This window comes from Aphelocoma coerulescens (assembly GCF_041296385.1).
Source record: "Aphelocoma coerulescens isolate FSJ_1873_10779 chromosome Z unlocalized genomic scaffold, UR_Acoe_1.0 ChrZ, whole genome shotgun sequence".
Classification (NCBI taxonomy): Eukaryota; Metazoa; Chordata; class Aves; order Passeriformes; family Corvidae; genus Aphelocoma; species Aphelocoma coerulescens.
The window spans coordinates 31178558-31201278 of record NW_027184085.1 but is presented as its reverse complement, the minus strand read 5'-3'; the positions used below and the strand labels follow the sequence as shown (position 1 = coordinate 31201278).

General features: G+C 37.6%; 1 protein-coding gene across 12 annotated transcripts in view; it reads left to right on the top strand.

Annotated features, from left to right (window-relative positions):
- Nucleotides 1-22721, top strand: part of MPDZ (multiple PDZ domain crumbs cell polarity complex component) — a 100280-nt gene that overhangs the window by 4600 nt on the left and 72959 nt on the right. For 9 of the 12 annotated variants that reach the window (XM_069000801.1, XM_069000802.1, XM_069000800.1 and 6 more), the window contains exons 2-9: nucleotides 3577-3647; nucleotides 4230-4396; nucleotides 10849-11070; nucleotides 11997-12136; nucleotides 14120-14333; nucleotides 16599-16727; nucleotides 17944-18147; nucleotides 20834-20948. In XM_069000801.1, the coding sequence (XP_068856902.1) occupies nucleotides 3632-3647; nucleotides 4230-4396; nucleotides 10849-11070; nucleotides 11997-12136; nucleotides 14120-14333; nucleotides 16599-16727; nucleotides 17944-18147; nucleotides 20834-20948 (1207 nt within the window). In that variant the 5' untranslated portion in view covers nucleotides 3577-3631. Of the gene's footprint in view, nucleotides 1-3576; nucleotides 3648-4213; nucleotides 4397-10848; nucleotides 11071-11996; nucleotides 12137-14119; nucleotides 14334-16598; nucleotides 16728-17943; nucleotides 18148-20833; nucleotides 20949-22721 lie in introns of those variants that run through there. The other 3 variants (XM_069000812.1, XM_069000811.1, XM_069000807.1) reach the window with 2 other exon arrangements.

Genomic DNA, 22721 nt, shown 5'->3' with positions numbered 1-22721 from the left:
ACTTTCTAAAAAATTTTGCTGCCTGTGTATTTAGTGTTTCAGAAGTGGACAGAAAGAAACCAGAGTTGCAACATGCCAGCTGTTTTCTGGCAACCAATGTTGTCAAAGAAGGGTAGCATAAAGAGTGGCAAAATGTGTATATAACACATTTTTGTTCATTAGCGTGAGAAGAATCACATTTCAGAAGTACAAACTTGAAAGGGATCATCTTTAACTGTCATTTATTCTTGGAGAGAATATGGCACCTTTGTCACCACATACCTTTCTAAAATTACCTGTGTTGTCCATTCTAATGTTCTAACACAGAAGGAAAAAGAGAAGATGATGAGGCTTGAGATTTTTTCCTTTTTTTTTTTTTTTTTTTCTTTTTGGTTTGTTTGGCTGTTTGTTTGTTTTTGTTTAAGTCACAGCTTCCAGCTACCTGTGTCTTTAGAACTTGAAAGTAAATTTAACTTGCTGTTTGCTTAACAGTATTTCTTCAATTTACCAATAAAGTCTTAACTCAGACAGCCTGTTTTCTTATTACTGTGAAGAGGTTAATGAACTTCAGCACTGAAATACAAAAATAGTTAAATCTACTTTGTGCTAAGCTAGTAAGCTCTTTGAGGTATGAAGATTGTTGTATCATGTATAGAAGGGCTGGTTTTGGCTTCAGGTTCCTGTGATACAGACTGCCATGAAACTGCAAAATGAGAAGATCAGAACGAAACTTCCCACTGTGCATCTAGAAATCTATGATGCCATTATAAAAATATTCACTATTAGCCCTTTCAACATGTAATCATGCATGCCACTCTACTTCTCACTAGGGTATTATTGCTAAAATACCTAGAAGCAAGCTGGTTTAAAGGCCAGGGTGTCCTGTAGTGGGTGGTGGTGTTTATGGATATGTCTCTGCAGTGCATTTTGGACAGATGTGTGGTTGCTTCTCCAGTACTTCCACTATGTTAATGTGCCACTAAGCTGGTGCTGACAGATCCCACTTGTTAGCGTGGATGTGGCACAGCAGGAGCAGTCACGTGGCTTTTTGCTATTTCAGAGTGCAGGTGGAGCGAACAGGGGTCATCTTGGCCTGCAATGCTGGTGCCTCAATGCATTGTGTCTGCCTCAGAGGAGGTATCTGAGGGAAAATATTCTGATGAGAGTTTTGGTCTTGCTCATGCTTATTGCTGCAGTCCACAGAAGCATTAAGCTGGCCAGCTGGGGAGGGGTTCCCTGCTAATATAAACACAAATAAGGAGAAATAAACGGAGAGTTCAGAATGGATTTGCTGATGCTGGCATGACACTAGAGCAGTATTCACGCCTCTCTCTAAAGCATGAGGTAAATTGAAAGTATGTAATGAGTGTCTTAGCAGAGCTAAGGACTTCATTTCATTGCAAATTAGATACCATAATCTCAACCTATAGATACGTTTAGAACTTGTGTCTGCTTTTAGAATCTTCTGCTATAAATTGTTAGAATTCATACCTTCAGGTTTGCATGAACACACTGGAGACCCTGGGTGATGTCACTTGTAAAACAGCACAAGAAGAATGAGATTTTAGGCAAATTGAGTTTTAAGTTAAAGCAGTATCTAGCTACTCCAAAAAACAGAGACATTTTACAGCTGCATCTCTTCTTGAGGTTGTTGCAGAGCTAAAGCAGAACACTGATCCTGTATTTTCCCTGAGTAGTTTCATCTGTTGAGCATATGATGTTATGTGCTTGTGCATATAGTGCTGTGATACATGAAATGACTGAAAAATACTCCTTTTCTAATTTTTTGCACAGTTCTCTGGTTCCTTCCACTACACAGCCCCAAGAGTAGGTATTGAGAAAGAACTGGAACAGTGAAACAGGAAAGCACTGCTTTGATTGCCAGTGCCACTGAGGAGAACATCTACAGAGATGACATAAATGCTTCTATTTTTAAATAGGGGCTCTGAATATAAGTAATAGTAGTTTTTTACTCTAGAAATAAAAGCTATGGGTGATTAAGGTTTGGGGAAGTCAGCTTCCTTCATGATGTTTAAATAATCTCATCCAGCCCTTCCCATGTAAAATAGGCTTCATTTTGTCCTGTTTTGTAGAGTGACAAGGTGAAAATACAAGCTATTTGGATTGTTTTTAAGATCTGGTAATCACATGCTGGGATTTTCCTTGCCAAGTGAGAGAACGGATACTTCATAAAAGCTTATTTTTATTTAAAGGCATAATTTGGATCACAGAGTAACATTACTTTGACAAAGTCATGTTTAAGGGGTTTGAATTTTGTATGTTGTCCTAAAAAGGATGATCAGTGATTCTATATCAATGAATTGTTAAATTCAAATTCAGTCTTCAGAGAGGTTGTGGACTCTGCATTCCTGTAGTGGGCTGGATGGGGCTCTGAGTACCCAGGTATAGTTGGAACTAGATGATCTTTAAGGTCTCTTCAAACATAAACTATTCTGTGATTCTGTGAATAAAACTGATAGGAAGCTTCAGGCATACTGAAACTAGGGAAGTCATATTAATGGAACTTGAAACCATTTTAAACCCATTTGGTTTGCTTTTTCTGCACAAACTGCAAACAGTGTAGACTTGACAAAATGATCAGGTTCTATAAATAATGATCCTGTTAGGCTGTCTTATCCAGCAATCTGCCGACATCAATCCTTTTCCTCTTTTTATCCAAAGTTTCAAGAAAAAAATGACTTTACCTGAGTGCTTAGAGATCAAAGCTCTGTATGTTTTTAAGTTCTCCAGATTCAAGTTCGGATGCTATAATTAACTGTTTTCTTCTATAAAGGAAACAAAAGCACTATTGTGAAAGATAAGATCAACAGTTCATATACCTGCAATGATACTTGAACTCCTCACTTCTCCTCAGCTATCCATCTCCATCAAACATGTTCTATCACTGCAAATTTCTGAGCAATTGCAGGTGTATGTTTTTAAAAAGCCCCAAAAACAACAAAAAAGAAAAGGCAAAGCAATTTCAGAATTTCTTCCTCTTAGTGTAGAATTTCCTTCCTGGAAACCCATGCTGATGAATACTCAGCTATCATCCACACCTGAGTCTCAATTCCAGTGTTAATAGTAGAGGTTCTAGTGTGAGAGTCCTGCAAGCCTGTAGCCTTGTGATTTATATGACTTTTCTTTCAAAAGTAACTCTAAAAAATGTGCTGTGGCTCATGAACCTGAAATTGTCAACACAGAGCTTGAAAACTGATCCCACAGGGAATGTCTTTCGTGAATCACTGAAAAGCAAAGCAATGAAACAGTGTAAAATACCAGTGGCAGCTATGATTCATAGCATCTGATTAAAGCAGTGTGGGTCATGTTGTGCAACAATATGCAGACAGCAGCTTTGATATGGAAATGCAAAAATATTACAAAGATATTCCTAAAGCAGTTTTCAGGAAGGTTTGGAGCACCAAAGTGAGTCAGAATATGGTCACCTTTGAGGTTATTTCAATTATCTGTGGAGATAGGTTTTTTGTGGGTTGTTATTTTGATGTTTATTGCTTTCAAAAGTCAAGCTTTTTTCTTTCCCTTCAGAGTTTAGTATTTCTATAAATGTGACCTTTTTTCCTTTCTGTTATTTTTCAGGGAAATATTTACTGTCTCTTTCCAATGTTGAAATAGAAGCTGAGAAGCAGAAAACATGTTGGAAACCATTGGTAATCTTTTTTTCATTTATATCACAGTATTTTTGTGGCCAAATCAAGTGCGTGTGATGATTTGAGACATTGGTATATACTACTGAGAGAGGTTTTTAAAAAAATTATCTACTGTGCTTAGAAATGCATGTTTTCTTTGGGTTTTTGTATTTGAAAACAAAAGTTGTACAATCGCATGTTTAGTGTATTTAATTTCTAGCCTGTCGTCTTGATTTAATTGTTTTAATCTTTTCTTGAATTAAAAGTTTGCGTGGAAAAGACAAATGTTTTCTATTATGACTATTTATGCCACTATTTATTTACAGTGGACTGTAGCCACAGTTCCTGTAACTGAATTTTAATGGAGGCTCTTTCATTTTTGTAACCCACTTCTTGATGGACAAAACAGTTTTCGTTGGCTTCTGTTTTGTGGTCTGCCTCTGACTTCCTGCTTCATTCGACATGTTTGGGCTGGGATTTTTGTTCAAAACAGAGCCATTCAAGTTCTCTGTAGTTTGAACAGTAAAGAGGGTTACATATAAACCTGTTACCTTGTGTGGCTGTTTCTAGACTGCTATTGACTAGGAATGGTTATTGCTACAGATACACATCGGGCCCTCCAGGCCATGGAGCGGTTACAGGCAAAACTTCGGGATCGAGGTGACGTTGCAAATGAGGAGAAACTGAGCTTATTAAAATCAGTGCTGCAGAGTCCTCTCTTTAACCAAATTCTGAACCTTCAGACTTCTGTTCAACAACTGAGAGATCAGGTAGGAAAAGCATTCTTTCAAGTGCAAGGGAAAATTTGTTGAGGTAATGTAAAAATGTGTGTGTTTCTGCTTGTTGAACAGTGAAATATCTTACACTAAACATCTGATCCGAAGGTTTGGGGACATACACCATTGACTTTTCGGGGCTTTGTTGAGGCCATATTTTGTGTATGTGATTTTTATGTATATGCTCATTACTTAAAATGTGCAGGGTAGGGAAATGGTGATATGGGGGGCGTTAACATAAAGCTTTCTTTCTCTGCCCTTCAAAAGGAGCATATTTTCTAAGAGGTCTAGGACTTTTTTTCTATGAGCCTTTGATTGCTCTTTTGTGTCTTATGCTGCTGAAATGAGGTTGTAGAGGAAAACTATGGAATGGTTGACTTCAGAAGGACATGAACATCTATTTTGTACTTCATATGGGAATAAAAGATCAAGGAGAAGCCAGAACTCCTGCCTCCTTTTTGCTTCCTCAGGGTATTAAGTATTAATTTTCTGCATGGTTTCAATGAGCTTGAGAAAAGGGTCAGCAGTTTGTCTATATTGACTTTATTTGTTGCTATAATTTTCTTGTCAACAGAATAAGAATTTGAAGAATATAGAGAGTAGTTCAGTAACTGAATTAGGACTAAACTGTGTATCTGGCTTTGCAAATAGTTGTTCCTGTTGACTCCTGCAACATGGGCAGCTCTGTGTGGTATGCAGAATTGCTGAAGTGGGAGGGAGCAGACTCTGCGCATGGACCTTATCAGTGTGGAGCCACATCTGGTCTCTGACCAGACTGAGATGAGGAGGATTCCTCACAATCCTCATAGTCCTTAAGCTGTGTGGCAGATGAGTGCACTGTGGCCCTTTCTTGCTTGTGGATCATCTTGATGCTATTTTGCACAGACAAGAAATAAATTAGAATGGTGCCCATGCTGTATTCATCACTATGTTTTTCAGATTTTGCCTGTTTAGTATTTAGAGATTTGATGACATTGCAGTAATTTTAAAAAATCCTGGGGAAAAAACTGTCCTGAGGGTTTGTTTGCACTGCTCTTTGAAAATGAGAATTTAACAGTGACATCTAGAAATTGAGTGAATTATGTGGTGAAGACCCTGGGAACATTTAATGAGAAATAAAAGTATGCCTGAAACATCAATAGAAGTTTGGTGAAATGACAAATTAAATTTTCACTTCTGGACATTAGCTGTGAAATTAAAGGATGGTTATCTTTTTCAATACACTTGCCTAAATTAGAAAATGAAGCAGCTGATACTAGGGTGGGTAATTTAAGGCATGTATTTTTTAAAAAGCAAATAATAACTTCACCTTCTGTCCTGACTCTGCAGGTTTATCTGCGAAATAACTTTAGTGGTCTGTGAATGTTGCATGGCACATACCCTGTCTAGTTGACAGGGGAGCTGTTTGGTTGTGAATTCCCTTTTTTTATGTGTGCTTATATGAACACTTACACATGTAAATATATGTTTCCAGCATTCTTAGATTTGTGTCAGCTCTTTTCCTGTATTTTCTATGTAGGATTTCTTCCCTAGAACATAACATGAGATGGTCTGTTTTTATTTTGTTTCATTTAAATATTTACAAAGCTTACTGAAACAAGACAAAGAATAAAAGCATGAAATAGGCAGTTATATTAAAAAAAAATTGTATTTTAAAAGGTTCACTTTTGAGGACACCCTTCAAGGACACCCTTTTTACAACTGGCAGGGTATTGTGCTCTTGAAACTCTTAAGCTACAGGTTGATGAAAACTGCAAGGCATGTGAGTAGTGACCAGGTTTTTTGGCCAAGCTGTGCCAGACTGAGAAAGGAGACAAGTTGTGTCCCAAGCAGTTGCAGTCAGAGCTGTGTTTGAGACAGGATGACAAATGGTGCTGAGTTGTGCAATGACAGGATGTTGCAGCCTCTACCCACTTGAGACTAAGATGGCTAGTTTTTTAAAGTTTAAGGATGAGCTGCAATGACAATTGAATAGGGGTTTGATTCTTCTCAAGGTGAAGTATGACAGTCTGTTTAACTGCTCCTGTGTTTTTAATGAGTTTTTAAAGAGCTACAAGACTACTGCAGAATTCTCAGGGAGGTCATCTTTTAGAAAAGTATAGATTGAAAGAGGGGATGGGACCAGAGAAGCCAGAATGGCAGTTTACTTTACATGTCAAACAGATTCCTTGCAAGTATCCCAGCAGAAGTAGATCAACCAGTGAGACTTCATTATGGGCCTCGGGATGTCAATAAATTTGAAGGTAAGGATGTATTCCTGGCTTGAGGCACTGTGTCTGCAAGGCATAGAGATGATAGTAAAAGTCCGACCCTCTGTTTGTGCTCTGTGTGGCCAGAGTGCTATGTTGCTTTATCTTGAGGCGTGGTGCTAAAGTCAGCAAATCTGATGCCTTGGTTCTTATTGGTAGGTGCTTTAAAGTTGTGTGGTTTTTTTTCTTAAATGAGCAACCAGGATTTGTTTGCACTGCAAAACTGTCATTGTGAAGTTAACTGAAGTGGAAAAGTCTAGGCACAACAAAGGGATGTTTTTTTTGTGAGTTACTGTTCTGACTTCACAAGTCACTTGAGCTGGGGACCACTGAAGGAACCAGGTTTTCCTGTCTCTTTCTGTCCTTGTTCTTCAGTGAATGCTTGTTTTCTCATGCTGAAGAGCAGTCTTGTTGTTTGAAGATAAGGAAGAGACAGAGAAGAGAAATAGAGATTGTGGTGTATTAAACTTTTCAAAAATATTTTATTTTCTTTATGAAATATTTTAAAGAAAGTGCACAGACCATACTAGCATTCCTGTGCTGCTTCTCTTCTATTCCTTTTTGTCTCTCACATGTTCACCTCCTCCTCCCCACCTCCTCCTGGGCCTCCTTCCTGCTCAGAGCTCTGCCAGAACAAAATATCCTGTGGTTGGACTGGATGGCAGGGCTGCATTCCTCAGTTTTGATTTTTAGTATGGTGGTTTGGAGTTTTTTTGTTTGTTTGGGTTATTTGGTGTTTTTGTTTTGTTTTTGTTGTTGTTGCTTGTTTGTTTATTTGCTGTTGTTTTGGTTTATTTCTGTTGTTGTTTTTTGTTTGTTGGGGTTTTTTTTAACTTGTGAGTTTGACCATAGTTTTTCCTTCACAGTGTAGTGGTGGGTAGTAGCTGGGTGTCAGTGCTAGAGAGGGTTTAGGGAAGAAGTGAGAAAAGTCTTTTCATATTGTCAGTGAACACTCGCTTAACTCTTTATTTTGCACAAATAGAGATGTTTAGTTCGTGTTTTGAACCCCTTTTGGCAACAATATTGTTTTCTCTGTGTTTTTAAATGAAGTGATCATAAAAAATGCTGATTTGGGATCTGCTTCATCTGTTCTGAGGATGGAGTCATAAAGGTGCACCCAGCAGAGTGGTGCCGGTGCCAGTTCCTGTTCCTGGGAGTCCTGGGCCTTTCCCTGCTCTTGTGCTTGCATGGCCTCTGGCTTGCACTTTCTCAGTTCCAGTGTGATTGCTGTTGCAGCTGGCCTTTTTGCTACTCAGGGATCTTGCAGTCAGTCTTGTGCTTCTTGGGATGTCCAGAGCTGCTGCTCAGTAGCTGGAGTGCAGAAATACTGAAAATTTCTTTTTGTCTAAGTTGAGACCTAGTAATTCTGAGGACATTGCTTTAAGTGTTGATACACTTCAAACATCGCTTGTGTAGTTGCTTTTGTCTTAAAAAGTATTTTGAGCTACTGCATGGAAGCACAGCTTGATTGTATTTAGTGTCTGTCTGTGTGACTAAAACATAAATTTTGTCATACTCAGTGGTATTTATGAATTTTTCTTTTTATCTTATGCAAATTCTGTCCACGTTGAAGATGTTTCATGCCATCAGGAGAAAGCCAGTTAAGGACAAATGGCATAAGTCAGTTTATGAAACAAAGAAGTAATGTTTCATACAGTAGTTACACAATCACAGTGCTATAAAGCTACTTCTGAATAGAATTAGGTTGATTGTATTACTGCAAAGTAGTACAGTTTATAAGTTATGAAAAATACTTCATTTCAAGATTTGCACTTGTGGTTTATTGCTCCCCCTGGAATGACCTACACTTCTGTGGTTAGCAAGAATATATAGCAGTTATTCTCTGCTTTTTCATGCTATAGGCCTGGATTTCAGGAGGCACATGGAAGAGAGTAGTCATCACATCTTTGGTTATAATTTTTCTCCAATTTTTGAACTTCTATCTTAAGTACTACTATAAATGTCATTATAAATGTTTTTATAGTTTTTAAAGTGTAACCACGTCTGTTTCAGAAGAGGAGATGTGAAATGTGAGGTTTTTGCACACACATGCACACACACACACACACACAAAAAACTTTACTCTGTTAACAGTTTAACATTTTTTCTTTGAGTTTATTTTTTTCATAGAGTTTCAGAGGTCAGATGACACTTTATGTGAGGTTGGCTTAATGTGCTAAGCACATCCTCCACTGAACATGTGGCTGTGTTTGTTTAAAAAAGGTGTGATGAAAATGAGGTGTTGCTGTCAGTTGCTCTTGATGTGACTGTGTTCAATACTGTGTTGTAGGTGTGCTGTTGTACTGAAATTTTGAGGAGAAGCTTTTAAAGTTCAAGTTAAGCTAGTGTGAATTGCAAGGTTATTTTTTCCTTTTCCTGCAGTATGTGTAGTATGCAACACTTCTTTTCAGTGGTATTTTTACCATCATGCAAATAAAAACAATCCAGTGTTTTCAGAATAATGGAGTTGTTACTTAGTTATGTGTCTTAGGAAAACATGAACAACTTCTATCTTTTGCTTTGAAAGGCAGAAGGAATGGGAGAAGTTGTTCAGTTCCTGTATGTCTGCACTGATGCTCCAGCTCATACAAGTATGGAAAAAGGATGAAATTTCAAATTGAGAAAGTTGCACTATATTGCCAGTTCAAACAGGATTTGGTCAGTGAAAACATACAATGTAAAACTAAAACAATTAATCGCCCTGTGACTACTTCTATTTCAGCATGAGAATGTGCAAGTTCTCTACCAGGGAGAAAACCATAATTCTCTAAGGACATTGCCTTGTCTTTTTTGAAGAACTCCTTCAGTATTGAGTAGAGAAAAACAGTCACAATTTGTTTGAAACATAACCCAAGTGATTCCTCACAAATACAGATAAAAAACATAATCAAAATGATATAAAAATCACTGAGTTCCAAGCATCCAAATTTTCTTCTTTACAGTTTTTTATGTCAGAGCAGACTTAAAAATGATGTTGAGAACTTTCCTTTCCAGTTGCCTTGTGGTATTTTTTTCTTTAACTTGAGGGCCTTCCCAGGCACGTAACTTATTCAACAAATTATGTTTCTTTTATTGAATTTTCCTAAAACACTCAAATGAGATGGAATTGTATGATGGAGAACAGTATTGACCTTTTAGTGACTGGACTGTTGGAGGATTGATATGATGAAACTAATAGAAGTAACGTGCTTGAAGAGTTGAGACTGGTGCAGTAGACATTTTAAAATATGTCTACTGTTTTAAAATTTTTATTGATACTTGAAGTTTAAAATATGACTTAAGGAAGGGGAGTCTTAGGTTTCTGTATTGTAATGCAGAATGCTAGAAAGTGTGCATCATAAAACTATGGAAAGTGTTTGAAATTGCAATGTGATGGTTGGTGTGCTAGGCAAGTATGAAGCAAATTTATCTGGAGTAAAGCAGTACCAATTGACAGTCCACAGGCAAGTGGGACAAAAGGCAAATGAGGGTTTCTGCTTCACCTGAGTTTTGTATTGCCAGCAGCCATTCATTTGATTGGTTGGCACAGATCTGCTTGAAAAGAAGTGATTTACTGTGGCTGTGCTAAATGGAGAATTTTCTTACTTTATCTTCTGTTCTAAGAAAAGTGTGTTGTAAAGTCTGTCTGTGTGAATACATGATTTTGACTTTCAGGTCAGCCTAGTGGTTTTAGCCTTGTTCAGTAATCTTATATTTAATCCTAGCTCATGCCGATAGTCACATTGGTAGCTATAGTACATAGTGATGCGGAAACTCTGACCAGTGAAATTTGTTTTCTGTGTAGCTATGAGATTTCCTTATTTTTTCATCAATATACACATGCTTTTTCTTTTTCTTGTAAAATAACTTTTTTTTTTTTCCTTAAATAGTGATACTCAGAAAAAGTTTGTTCCTACTTGTTTACCTCTAACACTGTGGTGGAATTTTTCAAGATGCTATGTTGATGGGAACTAATGAATTTTAGACAGTGTGGAAAATAATTTTAGGTTGTTCTCATCAATTACCTTTTTGTTTTATGCTTGTACTTCACAACTTTACATTGAGTATAAATACTGAAGATAATTTTTCTTAACATGTCTGTTAAAAATTGCAAATTGGAATTTGAAGTACTTCTAATGATCAATTGGCTTATGATCTTACCTGATAAGAAGGTTTCTGCTGTGCCTATAGATCTGTGTTGCCTTCAATCTTTTACAGGTAAATATTACACCTCCCATACATTCCAGTGGTGAATTCCCTCAGCTTCTCCATCATGGTGTGAACGTGGGGTCCTTGCCACTTAATGAGTCATATTTGTTGGCTCAGCAGAATGGCAGTCCAGCTAATGTGCTAGAAGCATCAATGAGATCCATTACGCCTCAGATTAATGGGAAGTTCTCTAGTGATGACTTTGAGCAGCTGATCAGAAACATGTCCCAGGTAACCTTGTCATATAATAACCACAAAATACGGATTACTGATTATCTGAAGATTAAGATACATGATATTTACTTAAAATCAATTGAGTTACTACACAAACCAGAGCTCACTTACTGTGTAATATAAAAGTAACCTTTTAGTTTGAGAAACAATTAGTAGATGAGAAGGCAGTTGAAAAACTAGCCCTTATATTGTCACTTGTGAACTACTGTCCTTAGCTGACCAGTGTGTGTATTACAGATCAGCATGCCATTATTTTTCCATGCTCATTGTAGAACTGCTGCTCTGTGCATGAGAGAGATATACTTGTTCAGAGCATGCTCTTGTATGCATAATTAATGAAAGCTAGTTCTATGACTTTGTTGGAAATAAAGTGGAAAATTTTGACCTTGTTACGCATTGTTCTATAATCTTACTACTTTCGTGTAGTAGGCAAAAATGGTGAATGAGTCCCTTCAGTGGTTGGAGCTGGGAATGCCCAGGCATATATTCTAGGATTTATCTATTAAATCTGTAATAGAGCAGCATTGGAGACATCTAATGGTGTTCAGGAGAGCCTTTTGAGTAGTCCAACTTCTTTTCATCTTTCTGAAATTCATCCTCTTTTCCTGGTTTTGCTTGACAGTTGTTCTGTACCCTCTAAAATAGATATATATCCTACTTCAGTCACTACCGAACCAAAACTCTTCATATTTATCTGTTATTTCCTGATTTCCTCTTCTGGGTTGTAATAATATTTATTTCTCAAATATTTTCTGTATGATAGCAAGAAATGGGAAATGAACAACTCTGTTTCAGTTATTAGCTTGTGTGGTCTTGCCCAGCTGTAGCTGTAATAAGAAATTAATTTCCAAGTTGTTTACCACATTTATTATTACTGCTTTTCATTTTCAACCTTTGTTCATTTTTAACCTTTTGCTGAACAGGGTCGTCTTGTTGAGACAATTGACCTTACTAAACCTCTAAGTGGTGGTCTGGGCTTCAGTGTTGTGGGACTCAAGAGTGAAAACAGGGGAGAACTAGGAATATTTGTGCAAGAAATCCAGGAGGGAAGTGTGGCTCATAGGTAAGATTACTACTGAATATTTTACTATACCAGGTGTTAATGTGACACTGCAGTTCAGTTCTGTTACTGCTGTTACTTCTGTGGTACAACGGTGTGTTTCTCTCCGTATTCTGAGCATCATTACAGATGTAAAATTACTTGCCACAATTTATGTAGTGTTGTAACAGGCATCGAATGAACTGTTCTCAATTTATAGAAACTACCAATGTCATTTCCCTGGGATTTTTAAATAGGAAAGAAAGGGAAGCTACTGTTCTGTGTCATTTCTTTTAAGGTTGGAATACATATTTTGCTGTCCTTGAATTCACTGAAGAGCAATATGATGCACAAAAGTCAGCTGTATCTGGCAGTTACTTGTTAGGTAGAGTCCCATTGAGCAGGTGTGAAACCCAGCCTTAAAGTCAAGCAAGTCTTGGCCTAAAGTCAGGGATATTCACAGAGATATTCAGCTGATATTACAGAAGCTCAGCAATCATGATAGCTTGCTGAACTCAGATTCCACAGCTAATGTGGAGAGAAGTGCCCAAGGGAGCACACAAATTCAATGGTAAATGGCAGCAGCACTGGTTTACTGCAAACCGGTGAGGTGTGTCGCTGATCAGGATCCTGGCCCAAACTGCTTTGTGGTATACTCCCGTGTTTTGTGTGGGGAGGCTGAGTCATATTGGTGCTGTTTCTCACTATGCTTTAGGGAGAAATTTTCGGATTATTTGTGATCTGAGCACTGTAAGTCTAATAAGAACATGGGCAAGACAGACAAGAACGTGGTCTACAGAGTTAATTGCAGTTAATCAGTTACAAAATGTGACATGCTTTATATCTCTACAATATTTTTGACTCTCCCTAAATTCCACTTTCTCTTTTTGTTTGTTTATTTTTGTTTTGGTTTAGGTGGGTTTTTTGTTTCTTTTTTTTTTTTTTTTCTGTTTGTTTGTTTCCTTCCCATTTGAGACGTATTGGCTTTTACTTCACTTACTGCTTGGAGGTGAGACCTGTCTTTACTGAATCAGGCCCTGCCTGATTCACTGTCAAGAAAAGGAACATTCAACAGCTGTTGCAGGGTTTATAATAAGTTTTTGAGAGCACTCTGAAAAACAGTTCAAATTCACAAGTGAAATGCTATGGGTTGAAGCTAAATAGTCTTCTTCCTGAGTGCTCTACCTCAGTTTCTACAGTGTAGGTGCTCACAAAAGCTGGTGTAGTAGAGATCCTTGTTTTCCTTGCTGCCCTTTGTTTTCAAAGCATTGCCACTTTGGGATGCAAAGAAGTGGTGGAGGAAAGAGAGGGTGATTCAACTGTGTAGGCTTCATACACTTCCTCTGGAGTAGATCTGGGGAAGGACTCAGTATGTAATTTTACAGTGATGCTTCCTTTGTCAGGAAGTGAAGAGGATTTTTTTGATTTGTTCAGGGCTTTTTTCCCCTTTTATAAAAGGGCTCTATTTTATCATTTTTGTTCTGTTCTTTCTTTGTCCTTGCTTTTGTCCTTTTTTCTTTTCTTTTTTTTCCCCTTGTTTTTCAGCAAAACAAAGTTTGTTTCTGTAACATATTGATGAAAGTGTGTTCCACTCCATGGTTTGATGAATATTCAGTATGGGTGCACTGAACAAAGTGGGGCACTTGGTCTGTAAAGCAAGAAGCTCAAAGTCAAGGATAAACATAAGTTCCCAGGCTGTGGTTGGGAGCGACTGAGATTAATATGCTTAGTCTCGCATGGGGGTTCAGGGAGAAGAAAGCTGGCTAGGGGGTAGTAGCCAGGAGAGAGTGGCAGTGGGATTAGCTTCAAAGGGAGTGATCACCAGGGTGCCACATCAGCTCCTTTCAGCAAAACTGCAGGGGGGGATTAAAAAAGTGTGGGGAATAGGGACCAGGTTATTAAAAATACTGGAAAATTGTCAAAATATTGCAATTTCTATGGCAATGCTTCCTTGATTTTTCTTATTTATTTTGTCATCCCCCTTCCCTGTTTACACCTATGTGACAGAGATGGAAAGCTGAAGGAAGCAGATCAAATCCTTGCTATTAATGGACAAGCCCTTGATCAGACAATTACACATCAACAGGCTATCAGCATTCTGCAGAAAGCAAAAGATAATGTCCAGCTAGTTGTGGCTAGAGGCACTTTTCCTCAGCTCATCAGTCCTGTAGTTTCCCGGTCTCCATCTGCTGCTAGCACAGTTTCAGCCCATTCCAACCCGGTGAGTATATCCCAAACATCTGTGTATTCAGTTCTGTGCAGTCATGTACTTACTGCATATAGTCTTTTGAGTTATTTTTTGTAACTTGTATGTACATTACTTCACAGTTCTTGAGGTTTTTCTTCTGTTTATCTTTAGTGTACCTTTTCCTTACAAAGAGTAGAAAATACTTAGGCTTTCTGGGGGAAAAATCTTTATCTTGGATGTATTCCTTCTTCCCATCTGTCAAATTATCTGTATCCACTAATGCAAATACAGCATGTTTACCTTAGTTGATTGACGTAATGACTAAGGCATGGATTCAGACTGGCAGGGAATCTGAGATATTTATTCAAAGGAGTGAAGCTGGTTTTTTACACTTCTTCAAGACCTAGTGTTTCCTTATATGGCATTTTTCACTAAGCGACCTATTACATTGCCATGTCAGTAACACACTTTCTTAATGTCCCTATATGGGGGTGATCACTCGCTGTCCACCCGTCCAGCAGCTTCTGGCAGGCTCCTCTCCACAGGGCTCTGCTGTGTGGCATCTCCTCCCCCCAAGGTCAAGTGGAGATAAGTTTCTTTGTCCTGTCATGGTGTTCTGCAGGCACCTCCCACAGTCCGCAGTTCAATTCCATCCTGTCTCTTCCTACACTTGATGAAGCTATATTTTGAGGTTGCAGTAAACGGGATCTTTTTTTCTTTGCCTTCAGTTTGAGCAAACAATTTTTGAGGCATCGTAATCTGATCTGCACCACCAGCTGGATGGGTGCTTTTGTGTTTGTTTCTCTGTTGTCTATTAGCGTGGGGGCTCCAGTAAGGTTAAAAGATGCACTTAAGGACTCCCCAAAACACAGCCCTGCTACAATGCCTTTGTTTTGAGAGCTTTTGCACATCTAGGTGTAGACAACACAGTTCATAAACATGGTGATAGTAACTGTACTTTCTCTTCCTCTTATCTTACTCATGTAATGACTTGTCCTGGGATGTAACAATTTATATTCAGTTTCTGTAGGTTTTGCTGTTCAGTCATCTGTGGCCCTTCTTTAAGGGAGTCAATTACCAGAAGTATAGAGAGCAATCAGTCTGGAAAAAGGAGCTGTTCTAGTGTTTTTTAATCATTAGCATAAAACCTTTAGTGAAGGAATGTCAGAATTATTCTTTTTACCTGTGTGCAGGAGTGCAGCTGACTGACCTAACTTTTCCTGCCAGCACATGGGAGAAGCCTGTTCTCCTGCAGTATTGCTGTGGCACACTTCTTTCTCTATGCGATTGCCTCTGTATTCACTAAACAGTTTCCCTTTCTTGAAAAGATGCTCCTTAGAAACATGCCACAGCTGATGCTGCTTTTTTTAGCATGCCTTTCCCAACTCTCGTGTTCTCTTTGCTTTCAAGTGCAGAGCACTAGGAGCCATTCTTTTTCCTTCAGGCTTTGCTTGATCACCCTAGATTTATGTTAAGACTGAATTTCCAAACAGGTACCACAGGGCTTTGAATTTGCAATGCCTTGATTATTCCAAAATAAATGCTTATTTCAAGAGTGTACCTGGTGCAGCACCAGCTGCAGTTTTAAATTTCAGATGAGTTTGCTGTGTGAGTTCTTCTTCAGGAGAAATAATACCATGAGCTTCCAGCTGTCTGTTCAAGCAGTGCCCCATGCGAGCAAGTTAGCATCTGTCTTTCAGAGCAGTTTTTCTCCTGTCAGAACACAAAGTCTGTCATCAGAGCTACTTTATTCTAGTGCTGTTGCCATCAGACAACCCAGAAGTCTTTGTTCATTACATGGGGTAATTCTGCTGATACCTGCCTCACAATACTTGGTGCTGCTTTCATCCTTAAAAATACTGAATTGGGATTTTGCTTTCTCCTGTGCTTTGTTATAATGGCTGATGTGAACATGCACTTATCTGAAGATTTTAATTTCCAGTCCTTTGTGGTTTTCTAGCAGCAGTATTTTCTGACTGCAAAGGGGCATGAAGGTGGGCAGCCCTAGGTTGCTGCTTAAATTCATTCAACAAGTTCTTAAAAGGTCTGACCCATTACCCAACTCTGGTTTTATGTAATATTACACCTAATAGTAATTGTTAAAAAGGTATTATATGTACATCTTCCTCCAACCTTCCATTCTCAGAAACTGGCTCAAGAAATACGAGAAAATAGTGTGCAAGTTCTAATACGTGTGTTAGCAGTTTGACTTGATAATCTCAAAGGTCTTTTTACACCTGAACAATTCTATGATTCTATGTTTTTAATCATTTACAAGCTTATATTTATTCCTTGTAGGTTCACTGGCAGCATGTGGAGACCATAGAGTTGGTGAATGATGGCTCAGGTCTGGGATTTGGGATAGTGGGAGGAAAGTCAACTGGAGTGATTGTTAAAACCATCCTCCCAGGAGGGGTGGCTGATCAGGTAAATTCAACCTACCTCTCTGTTACTGTTCAGTAAGGTGTGAAGTTACTCTTTACTTTCATGGTCAGACCAAATAGTGGTAGCTTTTATCCAAATAAATGTAAAAAAAAGAAACAATAATTACTGAAATTTTTCCTCTGTAAAGGTGTGTTTAGTGCAGGAGTCTCTGCATTTAAATGTTAAAGATGGATTAGGCTCTAAATCACATTTTCAAATCTGTAACATTATATATGTTTTGTGCATATGCATTTAGAGTCTTAATGCTTTCATGAATGTGCTGGTTGTAATCAGGAGTAGAAGGTACACCAAACATTGACTTGCTGTGCCCTAACAGCTAAGAGCATCTGCTTTTCTCCACTGAGCTTACTGAAGCTTGGAGCAGGTATGTGGCTTCATGTGTCTGCTTCAAGACACAGGCTCTGCTCTTGCCTGAAGGGGTCATGTGAATTGAATTTGGTTATCACAGCTTATTTTAAGCTTGTTCACTAGACAGGTACCTAGGACTGCACTAATGATGGTCAAGGATTGAATAGGCATAGAGACTGGTCAATCTTCCAACAAAAGCAGTAGAGGTCTGATAACAGGGCCTGGACATGCATGAACAGGATTTACTGCTGCTCTCTTTCTCCTTAATCAGTAGATAGGTTCCTTTTACAAGCCTGTCTCTGTAATACTCATCATATGACCTAAATTCATGTGAAGTTTTTTATTAAGGTCAAATCAGTAAGAGAGTAAACCAGTGTAGAGCAATACAGATAGCTGGATCACAGTAAGAGAGAAATTAATTTTATTTTGAAGTCATGGTTAATCCTGTTACTACTACTACTAGCAGTTTTTTTAGTAGCAATGCAAAGCTGAATATATGTTTGCATGATGTCGTTTGGAAGTGTGCTTGGAAATGAAACCCAAAGTTCTGCCATCTACATGCAGTTGTTAAACACCAGTAGGAGTAACCATAGCTAAATACAATTTTTCTCTGTGCTTGTGTGACATCTTGAAAGAGGATCTCCCGGATATTTCTGGGGAAATTACAAGTAACATTAGTGAGCCATTAGGCAACCTTCTTTTGTTTTCTGTGTTACCAAGATATTGACTTGGCATCCAAAAAAAGTTACCTGATTCATATGTCTTAAAAGTGACTAAAGCTATGTGCTCTTTTTCTAATTGTATGGTAAATGGGAGAAATGGCATTTTTTGGTCATTATTTTTCCTTCAGCATGGGAGATTGTGTAGTGGAGATCACATCTTGAAAATTGGTGATACAGACCTAGCTGGAATGAGCAGTGAGCAGGTGGCACAAGTTCTAAGGCAGTGTGGAAATAGAGTGAAACTGGTAATTGCAAGAGGTCCTGTTGAGGAGCCACCTCTACCAGCAGTTCCTCCAGGTACACCAGTACCAACCTCCACAGCAGAGAAACAGGTAAGCAACAGTGAACATATGTAACCCATTGCAAACTTCCATTCTTTTTTACTCCTATTTGAATGTCTTTTGTGTTTATGTTCTCAAAATCTAGGATTTTCTTCCCCGGTAGCACTATTCTCATCTAACAATCTAGGAGAATTTAGCTGTAATGAGTTTCTAGTGCAAGGAACTGTATTTTTGAAGACTTTTGGGATTACGGTTTAGGACTTCCATAAATACAATCTGATTAACAACCTGTTCTGGGCTGCTTGTGAGGGTATATTATTATATTGGGACAACTGAAGCAACACAATCTTTTGTTCAGACAGAACTAGTTGACTATTTAGCATTTCTCTGTCTGCCTGCCTTTTTTCTTTCCATATAGTTTCATCTGTTCATCACAACTTTCCTCTCTGTGCCAACCAGCACACAGACGCTAATTCTTCCCTACATCACCTCGCATTGCTCATTTGCTAGATGTTTACTAAAAAAAGTCAGCCAGCTGCTACCCTTACTCCCCTGATGATGACTGTACTCTGTATTGTTACTCATCTACAACTCTCAGCCACTTAAAAAATGCTGTAAATATTATCATGACTTGTCAGCTCAAAACCTCTACAAAATAGGTAATTTACATGTTTGTAACAGAGTCTGGTTTCATGGGAGTCAGAAACAGTACTGTTTTGCTACATATGGCTATGATCAGATACATTTAAATGTGAGTATCTGAAGTAAATTTATGACAGAAGAAAAAGTTTGTTGTTTTTGAGCCTACCTCTACACGGAATTTTTTGTTTTACTTTTTCCTGTAGTTTTTCTACACATTTTCTTCCCGGTTACAATGTAGATTTGCGATGTCATGTCAGAAGAAAAAAAGTCCTTGCAATTTATGCATGATTGTTATCCAACAATTTATGATGGTGATACTATGACTTTGTCCATTATAACGATATCTGTGAAAACCTAACGTATATTCATCCCCTGTTTTGTAGCTGTAAGGCAAAGAAAGTTAATTTTAACATGGAGGCTCCTGAGCATCGAAGAGGAGAGACAAACTGGTACTTTGGTGTGCTTACAGCACTCAGAGGTGTAAAACCTTTCTGCATTTTAGATAAAGGGATTGATAATTAGCCCTAGTATTTCTTGTCTGAAATGCATCTCTCAAAATAAATTGAATTTGGTAATTTAATCTGTGTATATTTCTACAGTATTTGCCTTTTTGAGGTTATATGATGCAATGTTAAAAGATGTATCTGCAGCTGCAGAATAAATGTGATTTCTAGTGCTGATGAAATAGCTCAAAGCAGCAAAGGGTCACAATTTGAGGTTTTTGCCGCCTTCCCAATTTCCATACTTTTCAATACCTCTTTCCTGGTACTTACGTACTGGCAGGAGGCAGGCTATTTTTGAACTGCTTCTGCCTATACAAAGTCACATTCTTGGAAGGAGCACCTTTTTAACTCATGCAAGACTCATTGATTTGGGTCTGGAGTGAAGATGATGATGCGAACAACTTGGTTTTTTAGTTTCTTCCTGTCAAATACAGTTTGGGTGGAGTCTTCATGATGCTCTTAAAACTATTACTGAGACCAGAATGGCTTTGCAAAATGGGCACTTCTTGTCATATTACCTGCAGATGTCTATCCTGTAAAAATTCATGAAGCTGTAGAAGTTGGATCTTTTTTAGTGGCATTAGCTGTGGCCAAAGTAATCCTGTATTTTCAAACAGAGGGATGGTTAATGCAGTAGAAATTTATTTTTCTTGTGTTTGATTTGGTTTCTGGTGGAGTTGCTCGGATAAAGCGCTCAAGTCAGATTCTTTTTTAGCAGGTACCATCATAGCTCTCCCGAAGTCTTCTTCAGCGCATACTTATCTAGTCAAACTGGGTTTAGTTACTATCTGCCTGCTTGCCATATTGGCACTTAAAAAAAATGTTAGCTGCTGTTTGGCATGCAGAAAGAACAGAATACAAACTTTCAATACAAACTCCCTATTGTTAAAATAGGATTTTAATATGTATTCCATTATCATTAACAACAATAATTAATTAACCCCAAAATTCGTTGTTATTGAAATTCAGAGAGTTATAGCAGGTATTAATGGAGATTGTAATTACTTAGCTAGCTGAAAGTATTAACTGCTATGTGCTAAAACACAATTCTTAAGCTTTTCAAAAGCAAGAAGTGTAATTGCCTCACTAGTGACAGCTTTTAGTATATTTTAAACTTGACAAGTTTTAAAAAGATAGTTGATGAAGAGAAATTTAAACAAATAGAATGCAAAACACAATTTGGAATTTTTTTCTTCTTTTTGATAACACAGCAGTCTAAAGCTAGTTCTGAGGAGGTCCCAGAAAGGCAGCAAGCTACATATTAATGTACATATATATGTAACTTACTGTAAAAGAAATTAATTGTTCATTTTGTACAAATTTCACCAGTCATTTTAGTAATTGTTTTGATAGGTTAGAGGTAATATCCCAGAGCAGTGGGGTGGGGAGGACATGACCTGCCCTGCCTTGCTTTACCATGAGGAATGTTACCTATTTCTTGCTTCTCTGATGAACAGCAAATAAAGACATAAGCAAATTTCATACTTCCTATTTTATGTTTGTATCTAATTTTGCGTGTTACTGACAATAAAGAATGTGGTGTAACTTTAAAGAAAATTAAGCTTCCTTTCTAATCGTGCTTTTCTTATTAGGATGATGCTTCTGTTGATAGCTTTGAAGATGGGGAGAAATTCAATGTTGAACTCACTAAAAACAACCAGGGTTTAGGAATAACTATTGCTGGTTACATTGGAGACAAGACATCAGGTAATTGTTGATTCCTTCACTTTAGTATGCAGTCTATTGCATACTGTGGTGTATGTACATCAAAGACTTAATTTTGGTATAGCTTCTATTAAAAGAACACTTAACCATCTAAAATCTATTTGTAGTTTGTAAAGAAAAAAGAATAAAAGCAATCAATATTATAAAATCCCACCTCAGTATTTTTAAATCAGTTTTTATCTTCGCATTTGGCTAAAGCTTGTGCTTACGTGTTTTTGAAAAACTGTCGTAAAATAGGTTGAGGCCTTTTTGTTAGAACTAGCCTTCTTACAAGACAACACAGTAGAATTCTGAGTAGTTTTAAGAGGTATTGTTATTAATTTTTAAACAATGTGTATAATGCAGCTGGCACATCAAGAAATTTTTACTGACCTCTTGATATAATAAATGTTTCTTCACCTGTGGGCTGTGGCAGACAATAAATATATTTATTTAAAGAAATATATATGTAAATGTTCGTGTATGGTTGTTTATTTTTACTTTGTAATTTCCACTACATTTTTCAGAAAAATGATTCAGAACTGTGTAAGACCTCCCTAGGGGAAATTTGGCAAATTCGGTATTGCTAGGAAGGGATGTTTGTTCAATGTGCCATAAAACTTCTCAAAGAGCTGTTGGTTTGACTTGTATCCACATGTATATTGTTTGAAAAATGTATGGATAGGTACGAGCTATATTACTGGAAATTTATAGCTATAATTTGTTGGATTAAAAAAACTGGACTAGACAGTCACAGTTTGTGTAGGTCCACTCTTTAGCAGCTTCCAGTTGGATCTTCAAAAGACAAATTAAGGTGTAGAACATGTGATAGATCTGAGAGCAAATTTTAACTGATTTAGTGTTTGGGTATCACTAGTCTACAGTTTGAAATTACTGTGCTGCATGTAACTATGTTAGAGAATATTCTTGTTTTAGGAACTAATTAGGTAACTCAGTTTTGTGACTTATCAGTTGCAGAACAACTTTGCTGTCAGAGAAGCAGCAATAAAACTACTGGACAACAAGTACCATGGCTGAATTTTTTGTGAATGACAAGTAACTTGTCATGTTACCATACAGCTGTTGCAGGATATAAAAATGCTTGGAAGTTGGGATGACCAGTGATGTAATTATGCACTAAACCTGGGCAAACAACTGCTTAAAAAAAACCTGACTCCTCCTCCCCCACCAAAAAAAAACCCAGCAAAAAGAAAAAAGAAACTTGTCAATGAGGTGACTTAAATATATATGTAATCTTATTTTTCCTAAATTGAATTGAGTCATTAGCCCTCCTTCCTTATAACTTTTGTCATATTGAGATCCAGCTAAAAGTTAGCTTGAGGTCTGCAAAGGCTCTGACAGCTTTTGAAATGCATTTTGTAGTGGATTATCTTCACATCAAGCATATTCATTTTACAGAGTGGGAACATTTGTTCAGAGAGAGTAGATGCTGTTAAGATTTCTGATACCAGTGTTGCAGGCCTGTGACCATCAGAATGATTTCATGCCAGTTTATGCTGTTATTTTTCCTGTTTTCATGTAAGCTGTGCAAAATGTGCATGTAGGAACTCAATATATTTTCACTTTATTGAGCTATAGAAGTTCTTTCAAAGGCAAGTGTACTTTTCCTGAAATGTTTTCCTTTAGTAAAATGTCCTTTCTGTAGCTGTTTTCTATATATTGTTTTTCCTTCTGATTCAAAAGTAGTAACTAGTTAGTAGCTAAAATGTTTCTGTTTTGATGGGGGGTTTTTTTTGTTTCATTTTGTTGTTTTTC